This window comes from Gymnodraco acuticeps, unplaced genomic scaffold (genome assembly GCF_902827175.1).
Source record: "Gymnodraco acuticeps unplaced genomic scaffold, fGymAcu1.1, whole genome shotgun sequence".
Classification (NCBI taxonomy): Eukaryota; Metazoa; Chordata; class Actinopteri; order Perciformes; family Bathydraconidae; genus Gymnodraco; species Gymnodraco acuticeps.
In genome coordinates, this window is record NW_022991628.1 from 1,501,017 (window position 1) to 1,522,547 (window position 21,531).

At 39.0% G+C, this 21,531-nt stretch overlaps 2 protein-coding genes across 2 annotated transcripts in view; both read right to left on the minus strand.

Annotated features, from left to right (window-relative positions):
- LOC117534068 (rab GTPase-activating protein 1) overlaps positions 1–21,531 on the minus strand; it is a gene marked incomplete at its 5' end in the record, with an annotated part of 52,123 nt that overhangs the window by 13,583 nt on the left and 17,009 nt on the right. Inside the window, 7 exon segments of the mRNA XM_034198103.1 lie at positions 799–891; positions 4,984–5,112; positions 5,515–5,556; positions 6,734–6,877; positions 7,049–7,174; positions 7,733–7,807; positions 9,773–9,886. Of these exon segments, the coding sequence (XP_034053994.1) occupies positions 799–891; positions 4,984–5,112; positions 5,515–5,556; positions 6,734–6,877; positions 7,049–7,174; positions 7,733–7,807; positions 9,773–9,886 (723 nt within the window).
- LOC117534069 (probable G-protein coupled receptor 21) lies at positions 13,304–19,365 on the minus strand. Its single transcript, XM_034198104.1, has one exon. It carries the CDS (start codon positions 18,439–18,441, stop codon positions 17,215–17,217), a length of 1,227 nt encoding a protein of 408 aa, XP_034053995.1. The 5' UTR covers positions 18,442–19,365; the 3' UTR covers positions 13,304–17,214.

The following is a 21,531-nucleotide window of genomic DNA, read 5'->3' on the forward strand; positions in this document are numbered from 1 at the left end:
AAATGAACACTAAGACTAAAATAATTATCAAATCTTACCAGATGTTGCAAATGTGAAAGACGCCACACATCATAAAATGATAAATTATGATAAATGACACTGACTCAAATGTAAACAAACAGGGAGAATACGGAGCAGATTAGCGATTGTGTTATTCTGAAATATGCTCAGAGGAAAATGACAATATGTCTGAACCAACCTGACAGCAGTCGACTTTATCAAGCTGTGGCTTAATGGGGGATTGTATCTCCATAAAGGGCAATCATTTAAACATCTTGAGATATCTTGTTTGTCATTCTAGAAAAAATTAACTTTGTGAATGGTTCGTTGCCAGAATTATCATGAGCAAACAAAGCACAATTGATGATCTTGCACTGTGTACAACCAGCCCGACTTATGGCATGTACAATAAATGGCTTTCTGGGCGCCATGTCGTTTTTCTTTACCGAACAAGGACTGTCAAGGTCTGCAGTGAAATAATTATTGATTCTGTCCAGTGGAAAATCTGTCAGAATATAGTTTTAGTTATAACACTATGTGGTAGCAACATACAGTATAGTATTGTTCCAGAGGTGTGAGATCGAATGTAATACTTGAGATACTCAAATATAATTATAAATTCAGAAAACTAAGTTATTGCAATAAGGAGTAAGGATAAAAGTATATAAGGGTTAGAATTGCATGTTTTTTTAAAAAGCGGATACAGCTTTAAATCAAATGTGTGTTCATTTAATTGAGGATTGTAATTATTTGTAGGTTTTCGGTGTGCAAAGATGAATATGTTCTGCTCATGTGTACCTCGTATCTCTCAATGGGGGCCTCCTGCTGCTCCTGCTGCTCCCTCAAGGTGTGGTACTCCTTCTCAAACTTCTTCAGCTTTTTCTGGCTGATCTGTTGGGCAGTGGAGGCAGAAAAATAAACGTTTTAAACTCATCAAATATGTCACACGCACATGAAGAATAACACTTATTAACACATGATGAAAAATATGAATATAAATTAGCCCAATAGTCTTTGGCTCGTGGACCAAAGGGAGCTGCCAGGGAAGAGTCTTTCTCATCTTGTGTAAATAAGATTGATAATCTCTGTTGGACTGTGATGGTCTTTATTTCAGCTCAGCATTTGAATAGGATGCAATGGAATAAATTAAGAGATTACAGGCCCAATTCGACACTGTAATTATTTTCTGAGAAGCCGGTACATTAGGATATCACTGTCAACACAATCGAGTAACTCATGCCACCTAACTGATTTGTTCGATTTCCAAAAGGGTTTTTAATAGTTCAACTTCTAGAGCACACATTTTAAAATGATGCTGTAACACCAAACACGGGCTGGATGTTCCTTGAAGACAGCATATATGTGTTTCACGTCTGATTAGGATAACATTTTACTTTCTAATAATAAATTACATTATATAATCAATCACACTTGTCTGTTCACCTAAACATCTCTTGTTAACTATACAGCAGTTGCAAAAAGAGCAGAATCAAAGGAACTGTAAACAAGCTTCTCCACGCAGGTAAAACTCAATTGCATCAGCTCACACTATTATCACGTTGTTGATGAACAGATGTCAGGTGTTGTGAAGCGCCTCTGTTCTCCCAAAACAGATTCTCATTTAAATACACTTACAATCACAGTCATCCCTACAGATGCAAACAAAGGCAATCTCAAACAGACCTTTAACTGCCGAGCTGCTGCCTTACATGGGGCTTTCTAAAAGAGATAGCTACCATACAATAAACACGGTGTGCCTGATTTTTTAACATGAAAAAGACACCCGTTTAGATTTTCTTTGGATTTTAATCTAATCTGATAACATCTGCAACATTGATGCACCATTACTGTTTGCATGCAGGCCTGGATATGTTACAAACGTAGGTTATCTATGACAGTGGTTCTCAACTGGTGGGTCGCGGACCCGTTTTGAGTGGGTCGCGGATGGGTGAGTGAAAGAAAACATAGAATAACGCTGTGCATGCAGTAGGCGTTGGACTGGAAGTACCGGAGACCATAAACGGTTTTGAAAACTTTTGTCACGTAGTGATCATCTTCTCAATAAAACATCTTTGCTGATGTTTTTCGAGTCTTCTGGCCAATCAGAATCAAGATTGTTGCCGGAAGTCCCCACGGAGAATAACTTTGCGGTAGAACTATTCTTTATACATCCATGGGTATAACTTCGGATAAAAATGAACACGTAATGAAATATGACCCCCAGTTTGATGATTGACAGGTCACAGAACAATGGGAGCTGTCTACCCTTACCCACAATTTAAAGTAATTCACACAAACTATCTCCTCTTTGCTCTTCTCTCTGTGAGGAGCAGCAAGCTGTCAGAACAAAGTGAAAAACAAACAATGGCATAAAATATTATTAATATGTCGGGTTGTAATAGATTTATTTATTTTCTTCTCAGAGTGTACCAGAATGCGTAGTTTATTTGTTAGTATTTCTAAAGATCTCCTGGGGAAGAATCCTCCCAGACCCCCTACATGCAGCTCATCTTTGATTCCATCATCTCATTAAACCTTTTTAAAAGCATACTTTAGTTCTGTGAAGGGATATAAGGGATATATGCACTGTACTTCACTTGAATTAATATTGTATGCTGAAAAGCGTATATATTATAGCACGATTTTTTGTTAAATAGATTTGAGTGGTTCAAAATTTCGGGGCGCGATTTATTGACAAAGGAAAAAGTGGGTCCCGAGGCCTGACCAGTTGAGAACCACTGACTGACATTATTTCAGATGGTCCAAATCCTCCTTTCAACTTATGATGATGGCAGAACTGGGACAGAATGATCCAAATGTCCTGTTCTAAGTGTGTCCCTGAACGTGTGTGTGCACGAACATTGGATACAGACAAAAGGAAGAAAAAGTACATGAGGTCGTGAGGGCAGGAGAGGCCTCATCTATGTTCTTTTTTTGTTTTCCTCTTTTCTTTTGCAGAGACATACAGCTGGGTCCGCAGAAGTTACCTCTTACAAAAGCAATTAGGAACATAAAGCAACTTTGGTTCTGTAAAACAGAGCCATAATGTATACACATTACATATTTCCCATCTTACACGTCTTGGATCAATTGTAAATTGCCTAATTACCTGTGCCGTACCATCCGGATAGTTTTCTTAAAGTGCACTGCAGGAGGCATTTTATAACACCTCAGACTCTCTTTTATGTGATGTGCTTATTATTCTCTGCTCTACTAAACCTTGAAAAACCTTTATAAACTTTCTTCATCTGGAGAATTGTTGACTAATGAGAAAAAGCTACTGTAGGCATGCATTTGAACTAGAGAGAAAGTACATGGCTATTAGGTAGACATACAAATATGGAAACTAGCACAGAGGTAAATAAAAGAACTGCATGCATTCATGATTTACATTTAAATTCCCTGGGTAATTTGCATTTATTAGCTTTAGAAGTCAAAAGGTTGGCAGACAAGAAGAGAAAAAGGTGTAACAACTACACAGAGACAAAATGACTGACCCTAGTTTGACCCTGAGGTTGTCTCATGAATACATTTTCTGACCTGACCATAGTTACCAACTGTTTGTCACATATTCACTTCAAAATTATTGAAATTATAATGACCCTTGACCACAAATACTACGTAGTTTAAAGGGTCTTTCCTATAAAAAATAACTACTGGAACTCGCACAGGCACGAAAAATCCTCTATTGTTTTCTTTTTCCACCTCATGGGATAGGATCACAAAAATCCTGCATTTACAGCCCTATGCTTTCTCCACTGTCAGAGTGAAAAGGAATTGAATGAGGGCGAAGGACCAACCACAACCTCTATTAAATAAAAAATAATAATATTTATTAACTCATACAAAATCCAGAGCTAGATCATTTTAAAGATAATAATCCAACATTTAAATCACTGCCTAAATGCCCTAGAAATCTGAGCTAAAAGTTAGATCACCTGGCAGTGCAGAAAGATCAGTGCTCCAATCAGAAGGCAGTGTCATCGGTGAATGAGGACACCAGTAAACTGATCAGGTAATCCTCTATAGTGACATCCAAGCTTCAGATTAGCCTATACCTTGATTCAGATTTAATTTCAAACTCCGCCATTGTCGTGCTCTCTGGGGTCAAATAAGTTTTACTAATTTTCTCTTGCCACAAAATGTCCTGATAATAACTTCAGCTTGCAGAAAACATAAGGCAATGTGCATCTAGATCCCTATATGCAGGTATTTCGTAGAAATGGCTTTAAAGCAACCCTTAAAACACCACAAATTATAATAATTACATCAACCAAATAGTCAAAACAAAACCAACACTTCATGCATAGAAATGTTTGTATACTCGCTTCCATCTGAGAGGCCTCGTCCGCCCAAAATGATTTATGTTCAGAACTGATGCCTCGAAAATGAGTCCAGTTGCCTCTGATTTAGTTCCACTATGTTTTTGATGGATAATCTGCTCGTGTTATCTCTCTCTGTTGCCCACCTGTCTAAATGAGAAATAAGCCAAACATATCTCCATGCTGGCTCCTTTACAGAGTTTGAGCTAATGAATATCTCTGCCAAAGTTACCTCTAAACTAGGACAGGTTGTTGAAAACAGGTCAGGACGCAGGTGTGTGTGTGTGTATATGTGTGGTTTTAAGAGATACACAGGAAGAGAGGTGAATTTAATTTGTAGAACTTGATTCAAGGTTCAAAAGTGACCCCTAGTGGTATTTAAGATGTACTGCTGGACTATATCGAGGTTGTTTCCATTCATTCAGTGAAATACAAACCATCTTGTTTATCTGATCAGCAAACATACTGTTCTCTGTTTCAAATATTTTGCATTCCTGGACATTTTGAAGACCATTAGCTTTGAAAATGTGGTTATCAAGAAGACTTAGAAACTGAATAATATGTGAAGCTGATCCTGGGTCTTGTGCAGTATAAGGGATGAAAGGCTGAACAGACACAGTGTTAAAAGGAAGCACTCTATTGGCTTTTACTCTTAACTCACCTTCATGCCACAGGCCAGCTCCATCAGCTTCTTCGCGTTTTCCTCAGAGCGATATCTCTTCGGAACTGGGACACGAAAGAATTTGAGTGCACCCTCGAAGTCTGTTTGGATCAGATCGTCTTTAGATGTCTGAGGAAAATAAGGATAGGAACACAGGAGTTAAAGAAAACGCTTACAGAACATGGCTCAGCCTGTTGGATGTATGTTTTTTTACTTTTTTGTAACATGAAGCAAAATGATCCTCACTTAAAGACAAATATATGATAAATAACAGGCCGTTGGTCAACTAGCTTTAGTCTGCAAACCAGAATAAGATATAAGTTGATATTTTTTAAACTCACAATGGGGGGACACTACACATGTAACTGCACCTGCTAACCGTGCGGATGTGAAAATTAACTTTTGGCACATGCTCTGCCTTTCTTTTTCTTCTCAGAGCTGTGGTTGCCAGAGTTGCTGTGTGTGTGTGTGTGTGTGTGTGTGTGTGTGTGTGTGTGTGTGTGTGTGTGTTTTCAATTTGTGTAAGCTTACCTTCAGAAGTGCCAGGGCTACATTGAAGATCACACTGATGCCCTGGAAAAAAAAAAGACACAATTGTCATGGTTTGTTCAGGAATGTAGTTACTTTTGCTTCAACAAAAAATATCATAAAACATGGGTTTAACAGTTGCAGAATATATGTGCAAAATAATGCATAATGTATAGGATTCCTGTGTAATGATATATTAAGAAATGATATTCGCCATCAATGGAAACAAAACTAATGACGAAAGCAGATTCATTAAAATAAAAAGAGAACGATCTAAACAACATACAGCACATAATACCACTTGTTGTTTTTCTTGCTGTTAATAATATTTATTTTCCAGCTTGGCCTTTTAAAATGTGCACTCTCTTACTCATCCTAGGAGATGATTCATCAGCGCTGTCCGACTGTATGGGAAGTTGAAAAACTACAAACTTGGATTTGGCTGGCTAACTAAAAGACATCCAGAGAAACTCCAGTTGCCTTGGCTTGGACCAGCATGCTGAAAGGTCAAACTTCCACTTAGTGTCTCTGTACTTGGGTCTGTCCATCATATCTTATATTTTGGAACACTCCCCGGTTTCCTGCTGTTGCGATGCATCGTTACAGCATCATTGCAAGATTCATTCATCAGAATATTAATGGAGCGTGGTCGTCTCTAGATCTAGAGCTTTACATTCAGGCCAATAAAACAGCCTTGTCTCATCAGTCAGAGTACTCTCAGAGGCCATCGAGTGGATACACTTTTTACTGAATTTGGCCTCATTGCAAGCTCTGCAAGAAGAGTGTTCATTGTTCCAAACTTCTGATGTTATTATTGTTAGCAGAAGATATCTCGAGTTTCATCACAACACAATATTATACTGATTTGTTGGTGACCAATATGTTATTTTCTGATATCACAAAGTCTGATTCTGATTCAATTCAACTCATAAGGAGGTGAGCTACTGACTCAGAATTGCCATGGGAATTGTAAAGGTGATCGTAAAGATGATGATATGTGTTTATGTTTTCAGTTTGCGACTGACGATCATTGATTCAACAACAATTCAGATCTGTCAGATGTTAAACCCATAATTTAATAATTATTGAATTGACTTTTGAAGGCTTTTATCCCTCGAATTTTCCAGAGTTAATAAATGACATATAACTGCTAGTTCATATTTTATGTAGCATGTGTGAATTGCAGCCATGAAAGTTGTGTTTGTGTCTTTGTATTACCAACCTCACACAGTAGCAGGTCGATGATATGGAAGACCATGTAAAGAGGGAACTTGGCTGTGAAGAGGGTGAGGAACCACTGAGAGGCGTACATGTGAGCCTCCAGACCCACATTCAGGAAGTGGTTGTACAGGTCTGGTAAATATTCCTGTTTAAGACAGAGAGGAAGCAAATGGCAGAATGAGGAGGGAGAAGATACATGAAGGGACAGGGGCAAAGAGAGTTAGACAAAAAAGAAAAAGGAGTGAGGTACATCAACCAATTCCATGATATGCATTTTTAAAAAAGCATTTCAAATGTGCAAATAACACACACATACCTGCATGAGTCTCTCAAGCTGGAAGAACTTGCAATGCAGATCTTCAAAGTTCTGTTTGAAAAGGTCCCTGAGCCCGTAATCAAACATGATCTTGACCAGCACACTGAACGCTTGCTCCTCTGGCATCTGAAGAAGAAGACCAAAAGATTTAGTAATAAGTACCTCATGCCAATGTACAGTATATACCATATACTGGTATATACTTGTGTTTTTAAATGAGGCTAATACAGCATTTTCCTTATATTTCAGCTTTCCCATATAACAGTACCTGAAGTTGTTCAATAACTAATTAAAAAGTAGTTTAATAATAACATCTCCCCTGGTACATCAGCTTCAAAAAGACCTGTTCTCAGTCTGTCCACTAAGTGGCATTGTTGCCTTTTTCCTGAACTGCAGGAGTCTTTTAGGGAAGCCACTCTAGCTTGGCAGAATAAACACATATTATACATTATTCATTAATGACATTATTCTTTAAAATGTCAGTTCCCGCAGACACACAGTAACAATACATCATGCTTATAAATTCTGACAAGACACGCAGAATAAGCCAGATTGATGCCTCCAGCATTGCAGAATGTCAAAAAGACACAGATGTAAAATGAACAGAACATAGTCCCTCACAGCTATTTAAAGAGGATTGAATGCATAGGATTTGAGCTGGACCCGACTGATATGTGAACTCACGTGCAGCAACAGCACAGCAGCCAGGAAGGACTGTCCCTGGCAGTAGCCGATCTCCTCATCGTACACAGAGTAAGCCTGAAGGAGAGGACAGAGGTGTAAAGTTAAACCACAGGAGAATATTGAGGGGAAAGAAAAGAAAACCTGCTGTATAATAGATGTTAGACCAAATGTTGCCGTCAGCTTGCAAATGAACAGATTCTTATCTAACATTTATACAGGCGCATTAAACCGTTTTTATGAATTTAACACAGAATCAAATGATGAAATGTAATGAGAATGAAAAGATAAAGGGCCTCAATAAAAACGTTGTGGGTAATTTAAACAAAAATAACAATTATTTTCTTGGGAGATGGCAAGCCAGTCCAGGGCAAGTTCAGTATAAGTGAATACTTGTTTTTGACTGATAGTGAGAGAGATGGCTCAAGCTACATGGAAGCTGTATACAGTTTTAAATGTAACAGAAACAAATAAACAGAGGTTGAGAACTAAAAAAATAACCCAAGCATCAGATCAGTTGGATATCATTGGTTTTGAATATTACATGTTTTGCTTCACAGCAGACTTGCACTTGAATATTATTGTAAAAGCTGATTTAGAGTAATATCTAGTTGTTTGTATCCCCTTTTAACAATCTGAAATTGTTGAACACTGGCACTGAATGCTATATCACCCTATTGTGCAGTGCCCTAGACATACATAGGTGAAGGATCTGAAGGGATGTACAAAAAAACTAAAAACATAACCGTGACTCTGTTAAAAAGACAAATAGAAATGAAAGAAATAAGAGAGGGAAAGGGAAGAGTTGCAGAGCGATATGAGTGTAGAGGAAATAGAGGACATTTGAGGGGAGGGAGCAAGGAAGAGAGCTTGTAAAAAAAGGCTGTAGTGGCCTACTGAGCTACAAACGCAAAAAAAAGAGAGCAAGTCAAAGTGTGGATCAATCCACACGCAGAGGGAAGGGAGGGCCCGCTGAATTATTCACACACACCTGAGGAGGTACTTGTCTGGGAAAGAGATTGATGCCCTCACATGATTTATACATAATGAATGAAATGAGAAGTGTGAAGAAAGGCCGTTCATTTAGGATTGTGAAACTATAGGTTTAAATGTGTGTGTGCATTTGTCAACGTGAGACAGAAAGCACCGGCACTTTACGATCAATAAGTATTTTGTGACAAAATGCCAGGTCTCTGTTTATTTGTGTGTGCTCTGCTCAGCTGTGCAGCAAGATTGATGTCAGTAAAGTCTAGTGTGGATGTGTGTGTGTGTTTTCTTCAAAAATGGGTTTCATTTCTAGACGAGCATTGGCTGTTTTGAACTCGCTGAGCCCAGAGACTCAGTGGCTGTTCAGTAAATCCATTAAGAGTTTCCTTGAGCTCTGACAACTCTCACTACTGCTCTGCAAACTTTGTCATCAGAATGTAAAACAAGACATTTAGATGACATGACACCGTTTCCAGGGGAACATTTGATTCTATTTAAGATCAAGATTGCTATAATTGGTTATAGTAATCAACTCTAGTGCTATTAAAAAAGGCCAATTATTAGTAATCATGGCCCAAAAAATGTCACCCCAAAAAACATAACAGAGGTTGTACGGTATATGATCACTATGTATGTATGTATGTATAGTTTGTCACTATGATGGATTTGGTTCAAGACATGTTATTTATGTTGCTATTACTGGCTGGTTTTTGTTTTTTAATATTTTACAGATGTATTTTGAGTTGCACTTCTGTATTGTGAGTGTTTCACAAAATGACTTACTTTAAATCTTAAATAGATGATTGTCTAAGTCAAGTTTCAGAAAAGACTGATATTAAAATGTAGGCATTTGAATCTAAATGGAAATGCAGTCTATGTGGATCAGAGTGAAGTTCAGAGGAAGGGAACACATGCTTGTTTTTGCAGTCAGATGTAGCTCTTGGTGATCTTTTAGCATAGCTTTGATCCACATGTATACTATATTTCTATCCATACTTGCCCTGTGATGACTTAACAAACATATTTAAATATCCCATTCGAGTTTGTGTGACCCACCTTGCAGATCTTGTAGAGGGAGTCTTGTCCATCTCCTCCAGTGTCTTTGAAGTAGTCGTGAGCTGGGAATGTCCTGTTGATGTCCCTGGTGATGGCACTGTCCTGGGGGGACTCCTAACAATGACACAAAGGACATTGGGGTGTCACAGATAGGGAGATTCAGCTACAAAAGAATCCACAAGAAGTTACTGTGAAAAATATACCAGAGAGGCCCAGCAGTGGTCAGTGTTCCTTAGTATGTGCTGGCAACACATTGTAAGGATTTATCGTCTGAGTCGAGATGAATTACTAGTAGCACAGGGTGTTCTCTCCGACAGTACAGACTGTACTTCATCTCTCCCTGTATCTATATGTGTCATTTCTGTCCTTTTTTAGTTCTAAAGTAAAACTTGAAATGAACGTGTTATGTTGCCAAAGCAAAGATAAAGTCGAAGAAAGATAAAGGAGCGCTGAGAAGCTGTATACAAATAACATTAAAGGGAAACTAATCAATGACATAATATGAATGTGCCCTAATGCACATCACTATTTGCACTCAGTTCTGGGAACATCTCTGAAACTGTTCCCCTTATATCAACATGGTCTTTTGATGGAAAAATAACCAGAGCTATCTGAACCATAACTTATGGGATCAAATGTTTTGTTTTGCTATGCATGTGTACTAAGATCCTGTGCCTTATCAGCTAGCATGGCTAAATACATACGTCAGGATATATTGATACAAGTGTAGAGATGTGACCCTGTCTTCATACAGAACATACACAAGCCTGAGGCAATGTATATCTATGGGATATCCCTCCACTGTGATGACAAAACACAACACAGTGGAATAACCACCAACACAGATCAGTGAATTATCTGCAAGCTGAGATCAATCATCTCTAATTCCATCACTGATGCGCAGTGTATTTGAAGCATCTGAAAACTACTGCAAGACACGTATATATATATATATATATATATATATATATATATATATAAATACACGTATAAAGATGTCAGTATGTGTATGTGAAGTGGCTCATGCAGACAAAAACGGGGCATACATTTCCACTCCAAGACCACTCCACCACACCCTGTATAGTTACTGTGTGTGTGTGTGTGTGTGTGTGTGTGTGTGTGTGTGTGAGTAATGTTTTTTGTTTGAGAACATTTGGTCAGCATGCAATCTGTTCCTCTGATTTGTATCTATATTTGGTATTTTGCTGTACATTAAGACTTACTAAAACAATTTCTAAATGTACTACAGCTGACATTATGATTTGATTAATCGATTAGTTGCAATTAACCAAAACCATCAAAAACAATGAGAAATGTTACTTCTCTGGTACTGCGTCCAGTGTGAAGAGCTGCTCATTACTCTGGGCCACAGTCTCTCAGTAATGATAAGGATCCATGTTAAACAAGCACCACTTAGCCATACTTATCTGAAGTGCTGAGAGCATGTACAAAGACCTCTGGCATAATAGCCAATTAGCTTCCCTTCTGTCTGTCTGTTCATTCAGTTAAAGCGAGGTTTGGTAGAGGGTAGCGTGAGAGGGCAGAGAAAACATGTCCACTGTATAGGAAGCGTGACAGCAAACTCCAGCCATTACGAGAAAGAGAGAATGGGAGAAGATAAGTATCTCTGAGGAAATGTATATCAGAATCAAAATAAGAAAACCTTTATTAGTCCCATTAGGAAATGTATAAAGAACACAGTTGATGACAGAGATAATAACATACATATGAATTAAGCTTTAAGTTATATTCAAACACATGAAAATCAAGTATAGGCAGTTTATGTTTGTCATTGTTTTTCGGCTTTAGAAAATGTAGTCTGTGACAGGAGACTACATTTTAGAGAGAGGATGTTTCTATTGTCTGTACTACAAATCATTTCATATGGGGAAAGCTTGATAAAATGGAGGGAAAAGTAGCTATTCCTACACTACGAAGTAAAACAAGAAGACAGACTTGTCAAATGGAGAGTCTGACATTAATTGTTTAATGACATCCCATTAAAGGAATATGCCTAAAGTTAAAGTTATGTTTTTTAATTAATGTTGATATTACAATACAAGACTTAATGGTTATTGCGGTGAAGAGACATGTCATGCTGAGCCCCAAGCTATCAGTCTAAAAAAAGTTCCCTCTATTTTCATTATATTCAACCTAAAATATGGTGGCAGATACGCTAGCCCAAAAAACAAACTAACCGAACAACCAATTTTGATGCGTCAAAGCACGGTTTACTGTTAATGATACGTAACTGTCAAGAGTAGTACAGCAGCTAAATCAAAGAACACCTATAAACTGATTGCAGGTCAAGGAACAAAAAATTGTCTTCTTACAGAGATACAATAAGAAAGTAGTCTTTACTGTGGGGGAAACCAAAAATGGCAGAGCAAGTGTGTGTGCGTTAGTGTGTGTGTTTCTAAAGCTAGGAATAAAGTACCGGTGCAGGGCTTCCGTGGGAAGGCTGAGTAGCTAGCCCTCCATTGTTTATGTCCCTGATTTTCTCTGACTCAACACAATAGCTTGACATGTCATTCTGTTATTCTTACTTTGCTCCTAAAGGACCCCGCTGAGATGCCAAGAGAACACGGGGTGATATTTATCAAGCTCGATACAAACCTCCCCAACACACCAGCCTGAGTGATGTACTTTGATTTTATCACTTAATTCAACCTTAAATTATAGAAGAAATAGCGAATGTGACAGTAACAAATGCTTTGTAATGAATAATTAAGTACATCCTTGCCAGATGGTGTCACCAAAAACAATTTTGAGCTGTTATTTTAGTAAAGAAAGTACAAATTATATTAATTCAGTCATTTCTTCAGTCTGTCCTCGAGAATAATTTGCAACGGACGGAGCTCCAGCTACCCATAGAGCCGCTCTTTACCTAAACGTCATATATCATTAAATCTTAATCGTCTGTCTCATGCCCTACTTTTTGAGCCATTTGCGAGCTGGTATGCTGCTCCATCACAAGGAGAGCATGCAGAATATGTTCCTGATCAGGACAGGGCTCAGAGAGGAAGACGTAATGTAAATTGTAATGACAACAGCACCTGCTACACACAATGACAAAACTACAATGGCCTGCATTCTCTCATGGTAGTACTTTCCAATCCAGGTCACCAACAGTTCCCACAGCAGCTTCGTCAGCACGCAAATTCAGCATAAAAACCGCCTGCACAAATATGGTGCTGCTATAATACAGTTACTGCAGGTTAACATTGAAACAATTTATTCTTATCTGTACCGATACAGAAAAACCTTTTGGCAATAATTGGAAATTCTGGGTAAATGCAGTGCTTTTCTTAAGAACAACACTACTTGATCTTCAGCCAGCTGTGTTTAGCCAAGCATTCCCCCTCACTAAATATAACTGTGCAAAAGCATGTTTGTTAACGTACTTCAGTCGAGGTTACTTATGGCAATTCACCTGAGGGAGGCTAGAGAATCTGATAATAAAAGAAAATGGTGCCTAATACCTGTGTTTGTAGCAAGAGGAAGAAGTACGTTTGAATACATTGACATAACATTACATTTATTTTCTCAGTACAGATACACAATATGTACATCTTATAATTTCATATAGGCTTGTCACCTACAAAGGATCATGTAATTAGAAATTTTTTCATAGAGACAGCAACATATAACCTTTGCATTACCCAAACATTCTCCAACTATAAAAAGCATACATTTTACAAAAACCTTACAAATGCAACACCCCTGAAGCATGACACATGATATGGTTTATCATCTAACAGAGTAATGGCTTAACTTTCTCAATCTGAAATGTACAAAAGCTCCATTGTTGTGAGCATTACCAGTGTGGAGGAAAAACACAAAGGGACATTTCTGCATCTTTTGGATATTTCCAGAACAGGATTTTGTTACAGTGGTCAGTTTGTCTTAATGTGATAATAATCTGTTACACAGAACAGCTGGGTCATGAGTCAGACTTTAGTGGGGGTAATCTGTGGCCTATTTAGAGCCTTACAAAAACACAAAGAAAAAAATGTCCAATACTAATTTAAAAATAAGATAAGAAAATACAGTTTTGTGGGAATGTGTGTTAAAGTGCACTATAAGAGTGAGACTGTGGACCCAGTTCAGGGTAATGGTCTAAGATACAATAAACAACCAGCGTTCAGTTAGTTTAAATCATGGTGTTGGTAATTAAATAAGATATTTTTCTGAGAGAACAACATGTTCTTGATACAAATGTGCACCTCGAATCGGATTTCATAGTTAAGGAGTGTGCTTGTTCCTCAGACAGATGCACATCTGGGTAGCCTGAGTGGAACTGCAACTAAAGCTGTTTGCAAACCGATACGATGCCAGAAGAGGAAGATTAAGAAGCAGCAGCAATCCTCAAACTTTTAAAGGGCCTACAATTAAAATAAACAACAGTACATAATATAAGGACTCTGAAAACACAATAATGGATAATTATATTTATACTTTCAAACCTGAAAAACCCTATCTGCAGATGGTGTTCATGTTATCTACTGAGTATCACTGATAATTGGTAGTACGCACTCACTCATAGTTGCTCCCTATCATGACTATTTTCTCTATTTAATCTCTAATCCTACCCAACATTGCACTGAAACTTGACACAGCCATTACCAGAGTGTTGTTCCCGTGAGAGCCGATTGTTTTCCCACAGGAGAAAGGGAATGCGTGTGTGTGAAGGCTAATGCTGCATGTTCTGGCACAAGTGTTTCTCGAGACCCTTTGCCCTACATCTTGCACATTTCTTGGGTATTGTACCATTAACAGCTGTGGGAAATTATACATCTTTAGTGGTGAACCTCATATTCAAAGTAATCTGTTTGTACAATAGTTCAACATCTTAGTAGAAATTGTCCAAGTAAAATAAAGTGTATCTAAATAAAGACACAGCTTCAATTATTATAACAATACTCTACTAAACCTACTCCACAACATCCGCATGTTCGACCTCAATTTTACAAAAATTAATTTCTGTAGTTTCACAATCAAGACATTCAATACGCCATTTCTGTACATGCTTTTTTGCACACACCTTTTCTGAACAAAAGTGATACAAATAAGAATAATTACAATACGTAGCAATGCTTCACAGGTGACAGCCATAACATTTAAAGACAACATGTGGATTTACTGCCATTATACTTACATAAACTCACAAAATACAGTATACTGGAGGAAAGTGAGGGAAGCTTTTTAAGCAGGGGAACTCTGTTAGCACCCTTGCTTAAACACCGTTAACAGTCCACTTCAGCCAATGGTCGCATTTAGCACACACAGTCATACTGTACAGAAAAATGCACACACAAACAAATAAATTAAAATGCACACACGTGAAAAAAAGTGGGTTTTTTTTTTTAAGTTTACAGAAGAAACAATGATTGTAAAGATTTTTTTTAAAGGGCAGCTGGTGTAACAGTGAATATTTAAAAATGACTTTAATTTTACACAACCAATGGTGGTCATGCTATTTTTTACTGAGCGTGGAAACGAGGCTGGCTAATGTATATTTTCATTTTGTTTCCAAGGACATTTCAATTTCTAAGAACAGTCGCACGTATACATATTAAGCCCTCCCAAGAAATAAGGAAAAAACGTTCCCCGGTCATTTTGTTTGTATATCAAGGCAACAATATATCAATGTATACTGAGAAAGTGCACGCAAGGCGTCACTGAGCCAACACAGTGCAGTGGACCTAATTTGTGTAAAAAAAAAAACGTTTATTCTACTAAATTCAGATATCATCCTAGAGTATCTATCAAAATGTCTTTGGTAGATTACATACAATGGATTAAATTGGATTATCTGCACCTAAATAAACTGTGACATGAGTCTCCATGGTTCAAAGTAGGAATCATTATTCACAATTTTATGACACAGTATGTACAGATAAGAATGAGAACCACGCACAACATTTCACATGGGGACAAGGGATAAACTACAACACATGGACGTGCACATAGACACTTGTGTACACACACACACAAACACACATGCTACTGAACACCAGGGATATGAGGGTCAGTTCATCTTCATGGTGCTGTACAGAGGTCATAGTTTAACCACTGCTTGGCCCTCTGGCAGAGTGAATGGACCGTTTGTCTGTTCTGTGTACATTTGAATCGCCTGTGTTCGTGTACGGGAAAATGATTCACCCAGCCACAATGCAGCACAACACACCTGGAGCACTGCCAGCCATTTGGTTAGATGCAGTTGAGAAATATCTAAAAACAACTTCAAATAGAACAAAACTGAGCAGCCAGATTAGTTCTTCATCGTGCTTTCAGCGCTACGGTTTGATAGATGCAGAAACTATTATAATGGCTAACTGTGGATGCTAGGTTAGATCTAGTTGTATTTAAACCTTTGGGGGATTACAACAACTAGATTTTCTTTTCAAAAGCCACTAAAACATAATGTAATGAATCTCACATGGATTACATTTTGGTTATTGTTGTTGTGGAATCTTTTTGATTAAATTAATGAGGAAAGACAAATTAAAACTGACAACGATTTGACGTATTAATTAAAGGATGAATTCACTGGAAATATAACTTTTTGACAACTGAACAGCAGTATAAACTGGGTAGCAGGGTAAAGACAGACTATCAGAACACTCTCTGAAATATTATCTTATTCAAGTTGAAGGATAGATGTCATGAAGTTGCCATAATCAGTTTGGAAAATGACACATGCACAGGGTCTAGACCTCCATTCTTTCTATTCATTTTTTTTCGACTGACTAGGCTCAGCCCTTCAGTAAACAAGACACAAAACAAAAACACGTTACACAGACACTGTTGGACTACTTTTAGTGTATAGATACTGAGTCAGAGAGCATGTACAAAAATATTTTAGGAGCTTGCTATTGGCAGTTCACCTCGGGACATCACTTAAAAAAACACAGCAGTCAACTGTTTTTATGTTTGCATTCATCTCTTTTTTTGCATTTAACATACTGTGCTACTTATTGGGTTTCACAGAGATTTTCAGCAAACCTTTCTTGGAAAGTTTTTGGCAAAATAAGTTAAGGATTCACTTCAAAGAAAATGTTCAACCTCAAAATAGTTTTTTCTCCATTGGTTTTTGACAGATTTTTCTCTTCCTTTCCAACCCCTTCCATCCATAACCTCTGTCCATACACAGTACAGCACACTGGGTTTTCTTGGCCATTTTAAAACACCTTGCAAGGCTATTAAGGCCTTTTCTACTTCAGTGCTCTGCTCTCGACTCCCTTTCTTTGTGTTTGCCAGCTGTGGCGTGCACAGAAAGGATGCCTGCGTAACCTCCAAATGCGACAGAAACAGCAGTGGCAGATCAACGCCTCCTTTCATCGTTTCACTCCACTTTAAGCTTAAAGAAGAGACATTTTACAGCAATCACATCGTTCAAAAGTTCAAATGCCAACACTCAGGCTTCCTCTCGGTGTGCCCTACACATGACATGTTGTGCCGATACTTATTTCCCCATGACCGTATCCATACCCGGGAACTCCACATCCCTTTTCTACAGAACCCACAAAAGCTTTTTTGGTGTTCCCAGTCCCAAAGCCACGACCACTGCCATGTAAACAGAAGGAGCAGAGGCGTTTGAGGCCCTTCCGGAAAGCAGAGTTGGAGAGGCTGTAGATGAGACAGTTACAGAAGCTGTTGCTGATGGCAAGCCATGTGGTTAGGAATGAGGCTGCAGGGTGGTGGTAGATCCCAGCACTCTCCAACAGAAAGTAGAGGATGTAGGGCAACCATAGGATGTAAAACACGCTGGTAATGCGGAACAGTACCATAGCGTATCGCTTGTCCGGGTATGTTGATGTGGGCTGCTGATACTGGGGTTGGGATTTTTGTGGTTCAGACAATTGTGGCAAGTGCCCTACTGCGCTGTTGTCTTTGACCGCAGATCCAACAATCAGTCCTGGACCCTGCAGCTGTTGGGGTCGGTAACGGGCGTGGCGCTCGCTGATCTCCCGGGTGTGCTGTCGGCAGATCTTGAAGATGTTGGCGTAGGTGAAGCAAACGGTGAGGGCAGCCGGGGCGTAGAGCAGTGCAACGATAAAGGTGGTGAAAGCCGGGCTAGTCTTCCACTCAACTGCGCACCACTCCACCACATCACCATGGTATCCGGGCTTCCCCCACCCGAGAAAAGACGGGAGAAACACCAGAGCAGAGTACAACCATATCAGCACGATGCAGCATCGCACTCGACACGGTGTCACGAGAGACGCATAAGTCAGAGGTTGTGTGATGGCAACGTAGCGGTCTACACTCACACACGCTAACGACACCATTGAAACCGATTTTAAAACAGACACCATGTAGCCGAACACCTGGCAGGTGAGTTTGGGGTCGAGGCCCTGGAGGTGATGGAGCAGGGATAGGGAGGGGTACAGGCAGCTGACCCCCACCAGCAGATCAGCGTATGCCATGGTCTGGATGAAAGCACTAGTGGTGTGCTGGCTAAGCAAGGGTGCACAGTGAAACACAAACATCACCACAAGGTTACCACATATAATAAGAACAGTGAGCAAACATATGATAGAGACTTCAAGGAGGCAGACGGTGAAAATTTGGGAATAGCCTATCTCCAGCAGGCAGAAGGGAGCAGATAAGTTTGACGGGTCAGTAGAGCTTTGGTTCAGTGGATCCAGGGAGTAATTCATCATCTTGGGCAGGAATACGTTGCTGAGGGGCCCTTTAAGGGTGCGATGAACCAAATAACCCTCTATAACTAAGCAGAGCGATTTCAGTCCATACAAAAAGCTCCATGCTGCGGTTCCATAAAGACATTGATGCCATCTGCCATTTCTAATGCAGGAGGGATGAAAAAGGACGGGAAAAGGTGAAGCAGCCCCTGGGCTTGTCCTTGGTGGTTTTATACAAAGATACAGAAATCACCAGCGAAAAACAGATTAACGCACAAAAACAAACATGTGTATTCCTTCTTTTCTTGGTAGAGCAAACTTCCCAGCTGAAGGCATACAAAGGAAAATATCTAGGACGAAATGTGACTTTGTTTAAAGGAATTCCAGTCCACGCTCGAAATGCCTCCGCTCCCTATAAAGTCAAGGATGTCCTCAACATCTGCTGCAGCTGCAGAAGCACAGATTGAAGCTCTCTCTTATCTGTCTTTAGTCCACAGAATCACAGCTTCCAGTGAGAAGACATTGTTGCGTAATGTGCAGCGTAAAGGAATTGAGGATAACAGATATTTAGCATGATATGTCCTTTTTATGCTGTCCTCCTGCTACTTCTTCCTGTTTCCTCTTCTTCTTTTCCTCTTGTTTCTTGCCTCTCCTTTACCTTCTTTTCAGCACTCTTCCATGTCCGCTTGTTCTTGTCTCAGTTTCTGTCTGGTCCTCTTGCAGTAAGATCACAGCAGAATGCCGTGAGCTGAGAGGATGAAGGCTGTGTGCGGGGTGACTGATGTTTAAAATACGCACACACACACACACATACAAACACACCTCAGCTGATTTTTCTATCCGGAGGACCAGGAACTATGTCTGGACTGGAAATGAGGTAGGCAGGCATACCGATGCTTGAACCCCCCCCCTGTGTTCATCTATCCTCCTTTGCTGCCTCTCTCACTCTTTCTCATTCCCTCTGCCTCTCTCTACAGAAACAGTGGCACTGAGGCCCCTCCCCTTCCCTGTGGCTCTAACCAATGATCAACTGCAAGGGCACGAGGCTTTCCTCCTTCCCCCACCCTCTCACCCGTCCCCGTTTTTCTTTTTAATGCCAGTGTCTCTCATAATCAGGATTCAAACACGCGGTGTCACACTGTTTAAATAAGCAACATTCAGTGTAAACCTAGCTGTCCACAGACTCATTCCCAGAGGGCATTTTGAGCTGTAAGAATGGACATTGTCTTTCTATAGTGCATTGTATTTGTTTTCCAGGGAAACAATAACTTGCAGGAAATATTTATATTATTAATCTAATTGTAAACCAAGGATATACAGTACAGGACAGTGTGTCCCACTGTCGCTTTGCATCTTGGCAGCAGCATGTTGACCATGATACATACAGTATGTGCTTAATGCTGCGCAAAGGTTAAATAAACGTAATATTTAAATAATCTGTGGAGTCTCAGCTTTAATCGGATATATTGTATGTGCAGTTTCGATAAGTAATAAGGGTATCTTTATTTTGAGTTATGTGCTAAAGTGCGTTAGCATTTTTTCGCTTCAGAGGCTTGGTATTACCCTTGTGTTTTGTTTTGGTAAAAATGGTTCATATCTTCAGTTAGCTGAGATTCTTCCCGTTAATCTGGTGCTACACATTAATAGTTTCATAAATGTTAAGAAGCCCTGAGACACAGTCTCTGGGGGGACCGCCGTGCTTAAGAGGTTTTAACAGATAATCTTTCAACTTCTTGTGAGAGCATCCATCAAGATGTTTGCTCTGGTTTTCTAATTAATCTATTCTTATTTTTGTAATCTACTGATAATAATAATACATAATAAAAATACTTGAGAGACAGATGAAAAAACATGAAAGCAGAACAAATAATTCAATTTGCGCCCACAGACCGTGTTTAATTAGCAGATGATTCAATAACGCAGCAACTAATTATTCAATTAGTAACTGGGTCTGCCTTCTAGGTGCAAACGGCAAACCAAGGAGCAGTTTGATGGAGAAAGTTTAGCAACCTTTAGATAAGTAACACAAATATAGTGATGTTAATATTAACACTTTCTAAGGCCACTTTGAGTATAACTTACGGAATGCATTGCTTTACATATGAACATATTTTTAAAACTAGAGAAGAAAAAATAAGATTAAATACAGAGATAAGATAAAATAAAAAATAAACCATATAAGATTGCTCGGGTAAAAAACGCCACAGCGTAATAAATATGATATTGCCAAGGTGCATTCGTCTAGTTCCAGTTAAGCGTAAACATTATTACTGTAAAATGGTGCATATTGCTTTCCCTGCATTACGTAAATATGATTAAGCATATTCTTACAAACGTGTCTACTTTTATTACTGATATAATGTATAACTGTACACATGCTCTAGTTTCCTCTAGGGGTTTTTCAGATGTGTTTTTCTGTTTAACTTTGCAACTCCATGTTGATACAACTGCACGCAAACTTAAAATATACAAATCAAACTGACGACTATTTCATTTCTCACAAAAGTATTCTTATGGTTGTACCAGAGCCAATGTGCTATCTGTAATAAAAGAACAGACAAGATCCAAATATTCTCAGATTGCATTTATACAAGAATATTGAATGTGTGTGTGTGTGTGTGTGTATGTTATGTATGTATGTATGTATGTATGTATGTATGTGTGTGTATGTGTGTGTGTATGTATGTATGTATGTGTGTGTGTGTGTATGTATGTATGTATGTATGTGTGTGTGTGTGTGTGTGTGTGTGTGTATGTATGTTATGTATGTGTGTGTGTGTGTGTGTGTATGTATGTGTGTGTGTGTGTGTGTGTGTGTGTGTGTGTGTTGTTGTGTGTGTGTGTGTGTGTGTGTGTGTGTGTGTGTGTGTGTGTGTGTGTGTGTGTATATGTGTGTGTGTGTGCGCACGCGTCCTTCTGTCTATTTGGCCTGAGAGCCTTTAACAGATGTGCACCTGCTCCTGATTTTGCACGCATCAGCAGATGCTGTGCCTCCACTTATCAAGATAGTTGTTTCCACTAAGTCAGTCATACCACTGTAGCATGACCTCATCAGACATCTTTTAATCTCTCTTCCAGAAACATCAACAACTAGCTTTTCATTGCAGGTCT

Coding starts and splice junctions, on each gene's coding strand:
- LOC117534069 (XM_034198104.1), bottom strand. CDS start 18,441: ATGATGAATTACTCCCTGGATCCACTGAACCAAAGCTCTACTGACCCG.